This window comes from Hylobates moloch, unplaced genomic scaffold, assembly GCF_009828535.3.
Source record: "Hylobates moloch isolate HMO894 unplaced genomic scaffold, HMol_V3 SCAFFOLD_1, whole genome shotgun sequence".
NCBI classification, from domain to species: Eukaryota; Metazoa; Chordata; class Mammalia; order Primates; family Hylobatidae; genus Hylobates; species Hylobates moloch.
In genome coordinates, this window is record NW_026652276.1 from 25,640,980 (window position 1) to 25,657,156 (window position 16,177).

A 16,177-nucleotide genomic window follows, 5' to 3' on the forward strand; every position below is an offset into this window, starting at 1 on the left:
TTATAAAAAGGGGATGTTTGGTGTGATAGCATTGAGGATGGCTGATGCAGATAGTCTTTCCAATTCCCTGCTCCAAAGATCTTTTCCTCCAGCACACTTCAGCCCCAATCAAATAGTCACATCCTAGATTCATAACTGATAGTAACCACACCACTTCCAAAATCTGGATTTAAACATCCCACTCTCCGACCATCTACCCCCATTCACTGACTCCAATAATCCTCTAACCTCATAAAGACTTGGCCTTGACTCTCTCACTTTCCACTTTTCATTATTCCTTATACCTTTCGTATTCTCATCCCCAGCCTGGGCTCCATGGTCCAGCATGATAACCACTCTCTTGCAAGTACATATAATTCTCATGTCTGCTTGCCCAGGGAAACAGTTTACCCTGGTTAAACGCAGGTTTCTTCTTCCTCCACATGTGCACCCGAGCAAGCAGTTTGAAGGGGTGGAGAAAAATCACACAACCAGTAACTAGATTCACTTCAGATTTATGGCTACAAATCTCAAATGGACACTTAACACAGTGAGCTAATTCTACCACATCTCCCTTGTAAATTCACACTCCTACTTTCCGAGATAATTATTTCCCACCTTCTCCTCTCTCCACAAATCTTTAACACTTCCTCTCTTATCTCTTCTATCTTAGCTGATGACTTCATGGGAAAAAAGAATATATGTGTACTTGGATGAGAACTACCTGATTTTCTCGCTGTCATTTCTATCATTCTCCCTCCTTCTGTGCCCATGGAAAAGGTGGTCATTTCCCATTTTACTCAAGCTGACCTCTTGATAACATTGTAAAGAGTCACTGCACTCTTTCTGAATCCTTCCCTAGGCCTTTGGGTCTCCACACTTGCTGGTCTTGTTTCTACTCCACTGGTTGCTTCTTTTGAGCCTCATTCATTGGCCCTATCTCCACCAAAGCCTCCACCAAGCCTCTAAACACCTGAAGCCCAGGGCTCTGTCTTTGGCCTTCTTCTCTCCCCTAAGAGGTCTCAGCCTTTTCCAAGTCTTCAAGTTCTACCTCTACAATGATGGCTTCTATCTCCAGGCCAGACCTCTCCCTAAGCTTCAGACTCATATGTCCAGTTGCCCATCTGACACTTCTAGTTAGATTTCTATCAGACACCTTAAACTAACCATGACCAAAATGTAGCTAGTAATCACTCTGATAGGCTTGAATCATGAGCCCCAAAGACATCCAGGTCCTAATCCCTGAACCTGTCAATGTTACCTTATATGGAAAAGGACTTTGCGAATGTGATTAATTTAAGGATCTTGAAATGGGGACAGTATCCTGGATTATTCAGGTGGGCCCTAAATGTAGCCACAAGTGTTCTTACAAGAAGGAGAGGGAGATCTGATGACAGAAGAGTAGTAGGAGAGGTGAGAACAGAAGAAAGAGGCTGGAGCGATGCAAGAACGAGGCAGAAATTGCAATTTCTAGAAGCTGAAAAAAGGCAAGGAGACAGATTCTTCCCCCTCAAAGCCTCCAGAAAGAACCAGAAGGTGCCCTGCTGACACTTTCACGTCAGCCCAGTGGGATTGATTTTAGACTTCTGTTCTCCAGAACTGTAAGAGAAACATGCATCCCATTTTAAGCTACCAGATGTGTGGTATTTTGTCACTGCAGCAATAGGAAACGAATCCGGTCACGCAGCCACCACACAAATCCATAGCCTGCCCCTGGTGCCCTCCACTTCTCAGGAAATGGCTCCCCATTCATGCAGCTGCTGAGGCCAAGAGCTTCGCAGTTGTCCAGATCTTTCTCTTCATTCTTACCCTGCTAGTCAGCAAGTCTTCAACTCTACTTCCAGCACATGGCCTGACTCCAGCAGTTTCTCACTGCTCCACTGCCATGACCCTAGTCAATGCTATCACCATTTCCAACTAGCGTGACGTCACTGCTTCCTGCTTGGCTTTCCACTCATTCTCTTGGCCCTCTTCACAGGTGCCACAGGTGGCTTTATGAAGGGTGAATCAGATCACATCATTCCCCCTACTGAAACCGTCAATGGCTTCCCATTATACTCAGGATAGAACGCAAATCCCTAGCCATGGCCTATAAGACCCTACCATCCGTTGGCCTCTGCTCAACTTACCTCCCTCCACTTTCTCACTGCTACACTGTATTGGTCACACTGTCCTTCTCTCTGACCTTGTTCATTCCATTCCCACCTCCTGGCCTTTGCACTTGGAGTTCCTACCACCGAAGTGCTCTCTCTCCAGATCTTTGCATGGATCTCTCCTGTTCATCACTTAAGTCTCAAATCAGATATGATCTCCTCCAAAAGGCCTTTCCCACCACCCTTGCTAAAACAGGATCTCAAAGCCTGCAGCCAGTGGCTATTTAACCCCAGTTGTCTTCCTTAAGGCAATTGTCAGCACCTGAAATTGTCACATTGGCTTGTTTACACATCTATTGTGTGTCTCCGTGAAGATGTAAGCTCTCAGAGGGTGTCCTGCTGACTGCAGTATCCCCAGTGTTTGGCACACAGTAGGCACACAATGATTATTTATTTGCCTTGCTGCCTGATGTAGCTTGTATCCAACTCTATCACTGCCTCTGGCAGATATAACTGCATCAAAGGCCTGTTTGTGTCTCAGTAGTACCGGGGTATCCATGCAAAGAGTTAACCAGCGGGATTTCTAGCAACCTTTAGCAGGTGTGGAGAAACCATGGGTTTTCTTTTGTGGTGCTTTAAAAGCACACAATTCATTCAACATCTGCTAAGGACTGGGTGCCATGGATACATAATAGAGGGAGGAAAAGATATTTATATTATGCCTTAGTGGATGAATTTGGATTTTGTCAAGGCAGGAAGGGGGTGGGGTGGAGTAGAAGTGGGCGAAGGCACTGCCTGAAGGTGCTCAACTATTTCATGGACTTGGCCTGGTGGCCCCTCCACCTTCTGCCTACTGGAACTCGCTGAGCCTGGGAATCTGGGGATGGTCCTCCCATGGCTCAGCACTGGAGCCGATGCCCATACTTGCATAGATTCAGAGAGACTGTGGTCTCCTGGCAGTGACCCACTTCCTCTCATTTGGCCTCTGTTTCTCCTCTCCCTGCTCCCTCAGGTCTCATCATCCACGAAGGACCCTCGGTGTACCGCATCTTTAAACGGTGGCAGGCCGTCAACCAGCAGTGGAAAGTGCTGAACTATGACAAGACAAAAGACCTGGAGGATCAAAAGGCAGGAGGCAGGACCAACCCCCGGACCTCCTCATCCACCCAGGCCAATATCCCCTCCTCGGAAGAGGAGACCGCAGGCACCCCTGCCCCTGAGCAGGGCCCTGCCCAGGCTGCCGGCCACCCCTCAGGCCCTCTGTCCCATCACCACTGTGCTTATACCATCCTGCACATCCTGAGTCACTTGAGACCTCATGAACAGCGAAGTCCCCCAGGCAGCAGCCGAGAGCTGGTCATGAGAGTCACGACAGTGTGAGAGCAGAGGCCCGGGAGGAAGGCCATGACCACCACTGAGGGCCCAGAGCAGGGTGGGGGGTGCAGTGGCACCCCCAGAGCCAGCAGAGGGAGCAGGCAGAGGGTGGGGGGCCTGGCGGGAGCCCTGGGGTAGGGTCAGAGCGGGAGTGAGGCTGGTAGGAGCAGTTCTGCTATTTCCAATCAGTCAATGCCACTCTCCACAACAGCGGTGAAAACCAACACCAACTCAACAACAAAGTGCAATACAGGCTGAACCTGGCCCAACAGAAAAACCCTGCCCCAAATGCACCTGCAGGCAAGGTACGCGAAGAAGCAGAGGCTGAGGGCGGGCAAAGCCTGTGTGACTGGTGGCAGTGCCGGAGGCCAAGGGGGCCAAGAGGAAAAGCATCTGTGGTCTGCTCTGCTCTCGCCCTGTTTGGTTTTGTTTCTCCTGGGGCCGTGTTCTGCAGGCAGCTGGGAAAGGGGGAGGCACAGGTGAGCTGGCAGGGACACACTGCATTTGGGGCTCCTGGGCTCATTTGGATGGGCAAGATTCGCTGACAAATGGCTGTGGGGATGGTGGGGTGGATGGTCAGAGAGGGATGCGCAGGGAGGGAGATGCTGGTGTGGGCAGCCAGAGGGAGAAGTGTGTCTCCTTCCTGAAGGAACTTCCAAATGGAACTCCTGATTTCAGGTGGGCTAAAAGAGGGCTTAGGTTTGGAAAAGGGTGTCTTTCTGTGCCCTTGTTAATTTATTTTATAGTGATTTGGTTCAAAGATGTTTACAGGACACACACACACACACACACACACACACACACATCCCTAGAGAAAAGTACAGATTTCCAGTGGATATTTCAAGCACAGTTCTGCTGCTGTGGCTTCAGCTTTGGAAGCTCTCAATCCCGGAGCAACTTTCTCAACTACCCAACCCCACCATGGCCAGGACATGTGCAATGCCAGCCCCTTCTTGTCTTGGCACATGCACAGACCCAGTCCCCTCACGGTAGGGCACCCCTGACCTAGGGGCTTCCAAGAGAGCAGCTGCAGTGGTTGGGAGGAGCTTGGCCAGTGTGCTCCAAGGAGTGGAGTAGAGCCCAATCTAAGTATTCCTTGCTGCTTGGAACCCTCCCTGCTTGGAACCCTCCCCAAAGAGGCAGTCAGGCTGATGCTCAGTGCTTCGTGCTCCCTGCTGCTTCCCGTGCAGCCAGGTGGGCCCAAGGGTGCCTGGCAGGGAGCACTACCCCTGGACCCCTCCTGCTCGCTCTGGGGACCCTGCCAGGGAAGGCCACTGGGTGTTCACCTGCAAAGTTTCTGGTTGTCACTGCACAATGGCCGCGTCATCCGGTATTAAAAGGACACTGTCAAGTACTTTTTTAAACTAGTTTTTAGGGTTTTTTAAAACTCTCTGTTGTTTGTAATATTCTCTTAAAAGCTTGAAAATAAAACTTCTTTCCCTATCATTAGTGTCCCTTTCCATATGCGAGTTTTTCTTCCTCTTCCCTATCCTCCCTCTGTGGTGTAAACAGCCTTCTTTCTCCCTGTGTCTGCTCCATCCCTAGATTCTCCCTCATCACAAGAAATCAAGCATGTTTTCATTTCTCCTTTGAGGGCATGGATGGGGCAGGGCAGGCAGGGATGTTCCCTTCTGTGTGCCTGTGTGTGAATCTGTAGTAAACTCCTGGCCTCTTCTTGGCATCCTAGCAGACAGAGTCCTTCCGGCCCCAGGCTCTCCCAAGGATTCTGCCCAGGAATCCTAGAAGCAGAGACCATGGGTGCTGGGGGAAGTTTGGAGAGCTCCACTTCATCTGGTCATTTCACAGAGGCTGGGAAAGCCACACACAGGAGAGGGGTGTAGGACCTCATTGCCCTGAGAGTGTCCTTTGACTATCAGAGGACAGCACCCACGTTAAGGCCTCATGAGAGGGCTTGGACATATTATGAGGCAGCAGACAAGATCTTTTTTACCCTTCAACTTAATCTGGCCCTCTCACCCTGGGGCTGGCTGTGGGTCAGGCAATGACATCAGTGGGGTGTGCATAGGCTTAGAAAGGTTCCTCCCTGATGAAGCTCAAAATCCAGAGAGTTAAGAAAGACACACTTGGAGAGAGACCGAAGAACACACACAATGAGAATATACAAACAAATGAAAACCAATCACACTGTGCAAATAAACCATGCAGAGGAAGCATGTTTATTTTTCAGTATGGTCTAGGAACAGGCCTTTCAGTTTAATTAAACATTTATGGAGGCTATCGATGTGTTATATGGACTATCTGTTTTCAAAAAAGTACTACAGAGTGGGTTGCAGTGGCACATCCTTTAGTCCTAGCTACTTGGGAGGCTGAGGCAGGAAAATCACTTGAGTCCAGGAGTTTGAGGCCAACCTGGGCAACATAGCAAGACCCCAATTCTAAAAAGAAAAAAAGGCTGGGCACAGTGGCTCATGCCCGTAATCCCAGTACTCTGGAAGGCCAAGGTAGGCAGATCGTTTGAGGCCAGGAGTTCGAGACCAGCCTGGCCAATGTGGTGAAATGCCGTCTCTACTAAAAATACAAAGTTAGACAGGCATGGTGGCACACACCTGTAATCTCAGCTACTTGGGAGGCTGAGGCAGGAGAATCACTTGAACCCAGAAGGCGGAGGTTGCAGTGAGCCAAGATTGCACAACTGCACTCCAGCCTGGGTGACAGAACAAGATTCAAGTCTCAAAAAAAAAGAAAAAAAGGTATTATAATACAACAAAATATGCATATCATCAAAACTATAGTGGCCATGATGTTGTTTTTCTTTGGTGGTTCACAAGGCTCTTTAGACTCTTGCAGCCATTGAAGGTCATCATTTGAATATGTTGTACTGAAGAAGAAGAGGCAATTAATAATAAACTCTTGTAGGATGCTGGAGTTTGTTGGATCTTGATAATGCAAGCTCCAAGAGAACAAAGACCTCATCTGTCTTGTTTACTGCTGTATTTTCAGGACCCACAGCAGTACCTGGCACACGGTAGGTTCTCAATGAATATTTTTGAATGAGTAAGACACTCTTGGAAGAGTGCAAGAGTACCTTCAGCATCTAGGAGACACACCTCCTCTTCTTTCAACTTATGCTTTAACACACAAGGTCAATCACAGAGTAGAAAAGAAAGGTCAAGGTCTGACTTCTCCACTCAACATGGTACTCTCCACAGGATGGTAATTTCCCAGTGCCTTGGGGAGTTGAATTTATGGATACAGAAATGAATGAATTGGGGTTTTATATTTTATATGCATCTCTGGAAAGCAAGGTAAAAGTACACACTGATGACCAGAGATCACTGCCCCCTTTCAGATGTGCAGGTCATCTTTCATACCACTAGGCAAATGTCTATATTTCCTTTGGAGTTATTTAATGCAGAGTAATGAAAAGTAGCCCAGAGTTCACTTGCACATCATCTGCCCCCATACCCATGTATGGGGCAATATACTAGCTAACATCTGAAGTTCTTACTATGTGCAAGGCACCAAATGGAATGCTTTATATGTATTAATTCACTTAACAGTCCAACAACCTGATGAAACGGATGCCATTCTTATCTTCATTTTGCAGATGTGGATGCTGAGGCCAAGAGGTTAAGTAACTTGCCTATAGTCACCAGCCAGGATCCCATCCCCAGCAATCTGGCTTGCTTATTTATTTATTTATTTGTATATTTATTTTTGAGACAGAGTTTCACTCTTGTTGCCCAGGCTGGAGTGCAATGGCACAATCTTGGCTCACTGCAACCTCTACCTCCTGGGTTCAAGCGATTCTCCAGACTCAGCCTCCCAAGTAGCTGGGATTACAGGCACCCGCCACCATGCCCGACTAATTTTTGTATTTTTAGTAGAGACGGGGTTTCGCCATGTTGGCTAGGCTAGTCTCGAACTGCTGACCTCAGGTGATATGCCCACCTCGGCCTCCCAAAGTGCTGAGAATACAGGCGTGAGCCACCAGGCCCGGCCAGCAATCTGGCTTTGAGCATAACCACGCTGTTACATTTCCTCAAGACAACCAGCCAATTTAAGGAAAATCTGGATCAGGTCAACCAGGGAGTTTAGAATGTGAGAGAGCTACAGGAAAGCTTTGGAGATTGGGGTAAATACAAATAAATGATTTATGTTCCCTACAGAAAAAAAAAGCTGAGTTTACATGACAATTCTTGCTGTTACCCAAATAATATCATGGTTGAATGAAGCCTATATAATAGCAGGTTGGTTATATTTGAGAACAATGGAATTCTGAAAGGGCAATAGGAATAGTTCAATCATATTTTTATGGGGAAAGAGCCAAGATTCATATGGGTTCACAGAGGCCTCTCCTCCCAATTAAAAAAAAAAAAGTAAAAAATTATCCTTTTTGGATATTAGACTTTTGGCACTGGTTCCAAATGAGTGGTGCAGAGTGGCAGGTTGGGGGTTCTAGTCACAGTCCACAGCATTTAGGAGAACCCCACAAATACGAGGTCTTGTCCCTACCTCTCAGGAAAGTCAGGTGTCACCATCTTAGAACATAGAAACTCCAAAATCATAGAATTGTTTTAGTCTCTATGAGATAACTGTTATTTCTTTGTTTTGCCTGTGAGATCTGGATTTATGGCAGAGGGTAGGGGCATGGTTTTATAGGACCATAACCAATTTCTAAGGATAATTGTGTGTTCGTCAGCAGAATTTCTTATATTGTGGAGGTGAGAGGGCAGGTGGGGTGGGAGGAAAAACTCATATTGTATTGTTCCTCACTACCTTTCCTCAAATTATCCTGCTACAGCATTGATGCAGTAGTCCCAAAACCTTCTCCCCACACTTTCTCACCCCCCTTATTGGTAGAATAGAATATGGGAACTAGGCAATCCTTGGGGTGCTGTGGACAGTAGATTGAGACTCCGGAATGACTCCAAGTGTGAGGAACTGGCCTCATCCAGGGTCTGGGCTGCCTTGGCTGGTGGCCAGTGAGCTAGCTCAGTACCTACTCATCCCACCATGGGCCCCCATCATGGGTCCTCCCTCCTCCCACATCTACTCCTCACACAGCCCATCACAGCACCAAGAATCCACTGGCTTTCTTCCTGCCCAAGCCAACCAGTTGAGGACTGCAGCATTCAATATCCTCCTGGCTCCCAACCACTGGTGGTCGAGGTGAGTCCCTCTTCTTTAAGTGTGTTACCCATAACATGTACCAAAACATCTCCCCATCACGCTCGGGTCCAGCCCACGGGCTCAGCAGATGTTTAAGGAGGAGGAGGAGACGTGGCTCGGGAGGGTTTAGGGTTACGGATGAAAAGAGAAACAGGCTCACCCGGTGCCCATGCCGTTATAACTTTCGAGAAGGGAAAGTCCTAAACACAGCAACCTCAGTGCCCTTGGCACTGGCCAAAGTCTGGTGCTCTGCCATTTTCTGAGGGCCAGCCCAGCAAGGAAAGCGCCATGCCGATGCAGTTGGCACCTTGGCATAGAACACCTCCAAGGTGCCCATGGGTCTGAGGGGCCCTCCCACACAGAGAGGGGACAATCTGCTAAATGAAAAAGTAGAATGCTTGGGCTCTGCATCTAATAACACAGAGGTGGATTTATTTTATTTTATTATTTATTAATTATTTCTCCAAGGTGATTGGGTTTTTCCAACCCTTAAGTTGGAAACTACTGTTATTCCCATTTTTCAGGGGAGGAAACTGAGGCCTGAAAGGTTAAGCACGATGCCCAAGGTCATACAGCTATAGATGGTGGCACGGGAATCTATACCTCAGCTGTGTGAGGCCATACATTGGGCTGCTAACCTCTGCATTATACTGCCTCTCAGCAAAGTGGAAACGCGTTTAAAAGGTTTATCTGATTCAAGAGGCAAAGAAGGAAGTGAATGAGGCCCCCATCAGCCAGATGTAACCGAGATATCTGTATGTCACATGTCCTTCAATGTCCGCTAAGGTCAGCTCCAACCGCTCAATCCCTCCTTCTATGGGAAGATTGATACCTTCAGCAGTTTTTCTAATAATTCAGACCCTAAAATTTTTCCTGGTTGCCTCCTACTCCAAAATCCAGACTCCTGAACTCCGGGTTTCCGTTTTCTGTCTTAGAGCTATTTCTTTATTTCAACCCTGTGTTAAACCCAAATGTTGAACGTGATTCTTCCTCCTTGATTTTCCATTCCATCTTAAATAGTATCACTTACAGTTGTGTATAATTTAGTTTTATCAGGAAGTCAGAGATAACTAGAAGTTTGTTCATGTAAGAACCTGTAGTGAGAAACTGAAATATGGAAGTTCTTGCCAGGTGGGTACCTCAAATGTAAGTTAGATAAAACCACCTTCAAAAACCCCATTGCCTAGTTATTAGACTCTGTTAAGAAGCTCAGCATTTTTCATAAAAAACATTTCTCATGAAAGAGCTTGGCAAGCTTATGCTTATTAACTACAAATACGCAAGCTAACAGTGTTTTCTCTTCTGGGAAATTTGCATTTTTAAGAGGAGGTAATTCTTAAGCAAGGGGAGTAATCCCATAAGTGGTGGAATTTCAATCATCAGCAGGCAGGTGGAGAATTGTATGGTGTTCTTTCAGCCAGAAGGACCATAGCCATGTATCTGCATTTGACACGCAGGTACACACACAGAAAGACATAAGCACAGAGAGTAACAAATGCGTTCTCCAAAAGGTGACATGGAGTCAAGGCCTGTTGACTAAGCAGCCTGTTGGTTTTCTTCCGGAGGATCAAGACTCCCAGGCAACAGGTGGAGAGGGGCAGGAAGGGGCCTGTCTGCATCAGGCCCTCTAAGCTTTGTAATGTTACTTGGCTGGAGCAGCCCTTTTTTCCACAGGTTACAGTTGGGATACCAGCTCTTATGTCCCAGGTAGTGATCCTTCCAAAGGGTGACTTGTTGAGAAGGGAACTCTCTGCACCCTCCAACACAGGCTGCTATCCCTTTTCCAAGAAGAAATGCAGAAATGGTGGAGCTGCCACTGCCCTGAGCATGCTGAGAGGATACACCTGTCTGGTGAATTATGGTGACTTTATTGTAAGTCCTAGTCCCACCATCAAAAGCCTCAAGGCTGAGACATTAGCTCATGTTGTCCATCGCTCCTCAAATCATTTCGGTGGACATCTGTTGCTTTTGTCTATTCAGCACACAGTGACCCACCCTGTTTCCTATGGGAAACTCATGCCATACAGTTTTGGTAGGGCTGAACCACTAAAACCACAGTAGCCATAGAAATGAGACTGTGATCCAGGCTTGGATAGTCAAAGTCTGTTATTTCTGTGTCCACAGGAGTTGATTCAGCAATTGGTGTGTGAGGCCAGCCGTGGTGGCTCTTGCCTGTAATCCCAGCACTTTGGGAGGCTGAGGCAGGCAGATCATGAGGTCAGGAGACCGAGACCATCCTGGCTAACAAGGTGAAAGCCCGTCTCTACTAAAAATACAAAAACAAAACAAAACAAAAAACAATTAGCCTGGCGGTCACCTGTAGTCCCAGCTACTGGGGAGGCTGAAGCAGGAGAATAGCGTGAACCAGGGAGGTGGAGCTTGCAGTGAGGCGAGATTGCGCCACTGCACTCCAGCCTGGGCAACAGAGCGAGACCCCGTCTCAAAAAAAAAAAAAAAGAAATTGGTATGTGACTGAAGCCTGTCCATGTCCTCCCTGGGACTTATCCATCAGGGCTAGCGGGAGACACGGTTTCCCTCCACTAGGGATGCTAGCTGCATGTCTGTGTGTCAGGGAAAATAAAAGATCCCATCTTCTGCCACCAAGAAAGCATCTGCCTTCTGAATGTGGTCAAGAAATAGAGACACACAAAGCAAAGAGCAGGAGAGAGATGGTCCTGCCTCTCCTGGACCCACTCATGACTGAGCCAGCTTCTCCACTAGATTTCCTAGGACATTAGCCAATCAATTTCATTTTGCTTATATTAGTCTGAGCTGAATGTATGTCACTTGTAACCAAATTTTTTCAGAATTATGAATACAAAGCTTTCCTTATATCCCCATGACAAAACTTTGTGTTAAATCCATGGTGCACTGGTTGGGAGACCAAAGACTGTAACAGGTTGCCTCCCTTTCCTATTGAGTAGGGCTCAAGGTGGCTTCCTGGCAGCATTCACAACTGTTATTCTCCTTTAGTTATTTTTTTTGTTTGTTTGTTTTTGGTTTTTTTGTTTGTTTGTTTTTTGGTGAAAGTCTTACTCTGTTGCCCAGGCTGGAGTGCAGTGGTGTGATCTCAGCTAACTGCAACCTCCACCTCCCAGGTTCAAGCGATTCTTGTGCCTCACCTCCCAAGTAGCTGGGACAACAGGCACGTGACATCACACCTGGCTAATTTTTCTATTTTTAGTAGATATGGGGTTTGTCCATGTTGCCCAGGCTGGTCTGGAACTCCTGATCTCAGGTGATCCACCCGCTTTGGGTGCTGGGATTACAGGCATAATCCACTACACACCTGGCCTTCCATAATTCTCTTTGTGAATCTGTTCAGTTATCAAATGATAAAATAGAAAGACAATATGCACAGACACACATGCAGAGAGTGTTCTCTTAAAACATTTCTTTAGATTACAGTGGGGAGACAAAGAAGGGACCTAAAGTGAAAAGTAGGTAGACCTCTGATCAGAACTCTGATCTAAGGGCTTAGGAAGGGGCAGGATCCAGTTATGAGGGCTTCAGGACACCAGGATTCAGAATGGAAGAGGCAAAGCACACTGCAAGACCTTGATCCACTGGCCAGTCAAAGGGGTTCTCCTTTACCCCTGGCATTGGCCATGACATGGCCCCCCAGCACATGCCACCTTACTGCTACTATTATTGTTTTTCCTGGATTAAATAAGCTACCATGGGTGTCAGACTTTAAAAATGGGGACCTATGGAAGCAGTCAGAACCAGGTCAGAATCCTTTGTGAACATGGGCAAGTCTCTTAGCTTTTTTGGTCTCTGGTTTCCTCATCTTTAAAATAAAGATAACTGGCCTCTGAAGACCTTTGTAATATCAGAGATAATGCATATAAAGTAGGCAGTAAATAAATAATTGCTATTATCATTTTTATTGTTCAACAGAGTAATAGGAAAGTTGTACCGTTACCATAGCATATAAAAAGCAAGGTTACCTTTCTTTTGGGTATATACCTGGCAGTGAGATTGATGAATCTTATGGGGTTAGTTCTATTTTTAGTTTTTCAAGGAAGCTCCAAACTGTTCTCCATAGTGATTTGTACTAATTTACATTCCCACCAACAGTGTACAATGGTTTCCTTTTCTCTGCATCCTTGCCTGCATTTGTTATTGACTGTCTTTTGGATAAAAGCCATTTTAACCAGAGTGAGAGGATAGCTGATTATAGTTTTGATTTGCGTTTCTCTGATAATCAATGATGTTGAGCACTTTTTCATATACCTGTTTGGCATCTGTATGTCTTCTTTTGAAAAATCTCTATTCAGATCTTTTGCCCATTTTTAATGGAATTATTAGATATTTTCCTATTGAATTGTTTGAGCTCCTTATATATTCTGGTTATTAGTTCCCTGTCAGATGGATAGTTTACAAATATTTTCTCCCATTCTGTGGGCTGTCTCTTTACTTTGTTTATTGTTTCCTTTGCTGTGCAGAAGCTTTTTAACTTGATGTAATCCCATTTGCCCATTTTTGCTTTGGTTGCCTGTGCATGTGGGGGTATTAGTCAAGAAACCTTTGCCCAGACAAATGTCCTGGAGCGTTTCTCCAATGCTTTCTTGTAGTGTGATAGGGTTTGACTCTGTGACCCCATCCAAATCTCATCTCGAATTGGAATTCCTACAATTCCCATTTGTCAAGGCAGGGACCTGGTGGGAGGTGATTGGATCGTGGCAGCAGTTTCCCCCATGCTGCTTTTGTGATACTGAGTGAGTGAGATCTGACGGTTTTATAAGTGTTTGATGGTTCCTCCTTTACACTGTCTCTCACCTACCACCATGTAAGATGTGCCTGCTTCCCCTTCTGCCATAATTGTAAGTTTCCTGAGGCCTTCCCAGCCATGGAGAACTGTAAGTCAATTAAACTTCTTTCCTTTATAAATTACTGAGTCCCAGGTATTTCTTTATAGCAGTGTGAAAACGGACTAATACACAGTAGTTTCAAAGTCTGGGTTCTTAGATTTAAGTCTTTAACCCATTTTGATTGGATTTTTGTATATGGTGAGAAATTGGGGTCTAGTTTTATTCTTCTGTATATGGATATCCAGTTTTTCCCAGTGCCATTTATTGAAGATACTGTCTTTTCCCCACTGTATGTTCTTGGCACCTTTGTCAAAAATGAGTTCACTGTAGATGGACAGACTTATTTCTGTGTTCTCTGTTCTGTTTCATTGGTCTTTGTGTCAGTTTTTATGCCAATACCATGTTGTTTTTTAATTATAGCTCTGTAGTATAATTTGAAGTTAGATAATGTTATTCTTCCAGTTTAGTTCTGTTTGGTCAGAATAGCTTTGGCTATTCTGGGCCTTTTGTGGTTTCATATACATTTTATGATTTTTTTTCTATTTCTGTGAAAAATATCACTGGTATTTTGATAGGGATTGCATTGAATCTGTAGATTGCTTTGAGTAGTATGGACATTTTAATAATATTGACTTTTCCAATTCATGAACATGGAGTATCTTTCCATTTTTTTTGTATCCTCTTCAATCACCACTAGGCATATACCCTAAAGAAAGGAAATCAGTATATTGAAGAGATATCTGCACTCTCATGTTTATTTCAGTAATATTCACAATAGCAAAGATTTGGAAGCAACCTAAGTGTCAGTTGAAAGGATAAAGAAAATGTGGTACATCATACACAATGGAGTACTATTCAGCTATAAAAAAGAATGAGATCCTGTCATTGCAACAACATGGATGGAACTGGAGGACATGAAGTGAAATAAGCCAGGCAAAGAAAGACAAACTTTGCATGTTCTCATTTATTTGTGGGAGCTAAAAATTTAAAAAATTGAACTCATGGAGATAGAGAGTAGAAGGATGGTAAGGCTGGAAAGGGTAGTGGGAGACGGGGAAAGTGGGGACAATTAATGAGCACAAAAATGTAGTTAGATAGAATGAATAAAGTCTAGTATTTGATAGCACAACAGGTGACTAGAGTCAACAATAACTTATTGTACATTTAAAAATAACCAAAAGGGCATATAATTAGATGATTTGTAACATAAAAAAGGATAAATTCTTTTTTTTTTCCCTACAAAATAATTTATTGGAACACACAGCTACAGCAGACACTCTATGTACAAGCACATTGACGCTCCTGACTACCCTCAACTAGGGGACCCTTTTCTTCCCCCTTGCCTTGCGGACATCTTCTATCAAATCTTTCAGGTACTGGATCTCCTCGGCCAGGGAATCCGCCCTCTCTTTTAGAGCCTCGTTCTTCTTTTCTAGCTCTTTGCACTCGCCAGTGAGAGCCTCCTGCTCCGCCCTCTTCTTCTGGCGGTACCTAGTGGCTGCTGTCTTGTTTTGCTCCATTTTTTTCAGCTTCTTATCCAGTTTCTCACCCTTTACTTTTGCTGCTACCATCTTCTCTCCAGGAGGATTGTAAGGTTTGGGGCGGGCAGACCCACAGAGAACACCTGGAGATGGGAGACTCCTATTTGGAGAGCCCCTGGTAGAGGGGCTATGCTGAGGAGACCCCAGATACGACTCTGGGCTCATACATATTCCACTATCATTATCTGAAGGGGTGTCTTCCTCCTTTATGCACTGAGGGATCATGACAACGTAAGCAGTGGAGTCTGGCTTCCTATCTCCTTCAGTGATATCCACTTCACTGCCCAGCTCTAAACTAAAGGAATGATCTGGAGTGGAGGACAGGACTCCTGGGGAAAGGGGAAGAGGTTGCAAGAAGGTGAAGGGGGCAACCTGGTCGGGTTTTATTAAACTTTCTGGGAGATGGCCAATTGGGTTCACCGTCTGGGGGGGCTCCTTATTAGTCTCCTGGACTAGGGGGGCAAAGAGATCACAAGTGTCATCCAAAGTGGTCAAAAGGTCATCTGGCATGGTTTCCAGGTCATCTATACCCAACAGGGCATCAAAGTCGAACTCCTTCAAATCCATTTTCTCCAACATCCAATCTGTCCCGGAGAAGGCATCCTCCTTGCTCTTGTTGGAGGGACTGACCAACCCATCCACAGCCAGCCATTTGGAGGAGCCCGCCTTAGCCTTGTCGCTGGAGAACCCATGAGGTTTGAAGTGCTTGGCCACCTCCAGGTAGTCATCTAAGAGACCTAGGCTTTCCTCAGCCCCCAAACCTGGTCGAAGGGGGACATCAAGTCCCCCACCAACACCTCGCTGCTCAGGAAGCTCATTTCGGTCATGTTGCGGTGCTTTGCTGGAATCGAGGAATGTGTTTAATTCGAAGGTGTCTTTGTCGGTTACAGCAACGCTGCTGCTGAATGCCGTGAGAAGCGCCATGGCTTAAGCCTCTGGGGGGTGCCGCTGCAGAGCCTGGTGCTGCTGCCGCCGCTGCAAAGGCCAATGCTGCCGCAGGCACTGCTGCCCCTAATACGCCATGGTGGCCGTGGACCCTGAGGGCGGGAAGGAGGGAAGGCGCGCACGTGCGGAGAAAACTACATCCGTGGGCGAGCGAAGTAGAAATGCAAAAAGGATAAATTCTTGAGGCGATGGATACCACGTTTACCCTGATGTGATTATTATGCATTGTATGACTGTATCAAAATATCTCATGTACCCCATAAATATATATGCCTATTATGTACCCACAACATTTTTT

General features: G+C 45.9%; 2 protein-coding genes across 2 annotated transcripts in view; one reads left to right on the forward strand and one right to left on the reverse strand.

Moving 5' to 3' along the window:
* MARCHF4 (membrane associated ring-CH-type finger 4) overlaps window positions 1-4,962 on the forward strand; it is a 110,142-nt gene extending 105,180 nt beyond the window's left edge. Inside the window, exon 4 of the mRNA XM_032754575.2 lies at window positions 3,085-4,962. Coding sequence (XP_032610466.1) covers window positions 3,085-3,452 — 368 coding nt within the window. The 3' untranslated portion in view covers window positions 3,453-4,962. The remainder of the gene's footprint in view (window positions 1-3,084) is intronic.
* A 9,652-nt stretch (window positions 4,963-14,614) lies between these two features.
* On the reverse strand, window positions 14,615-15,846 carry LOC116810327 (cyclic AMP-dependent transcription factor ATF-4-like). Its single transcript, XM_032754577.2, is given in 2 exon segments — window positions 14,615-15,698; window positions 15,701-15,846. Coding segments are annotated over 2 exon segments (1,050 nt in total). The 5' UTR covers window positions 15,762-15,846; the 3' UTR covers window positions 14,615-14,709.
* Between the last annotated feature and the right edge of the window lie 331 nt (window positions 15,847-16,177).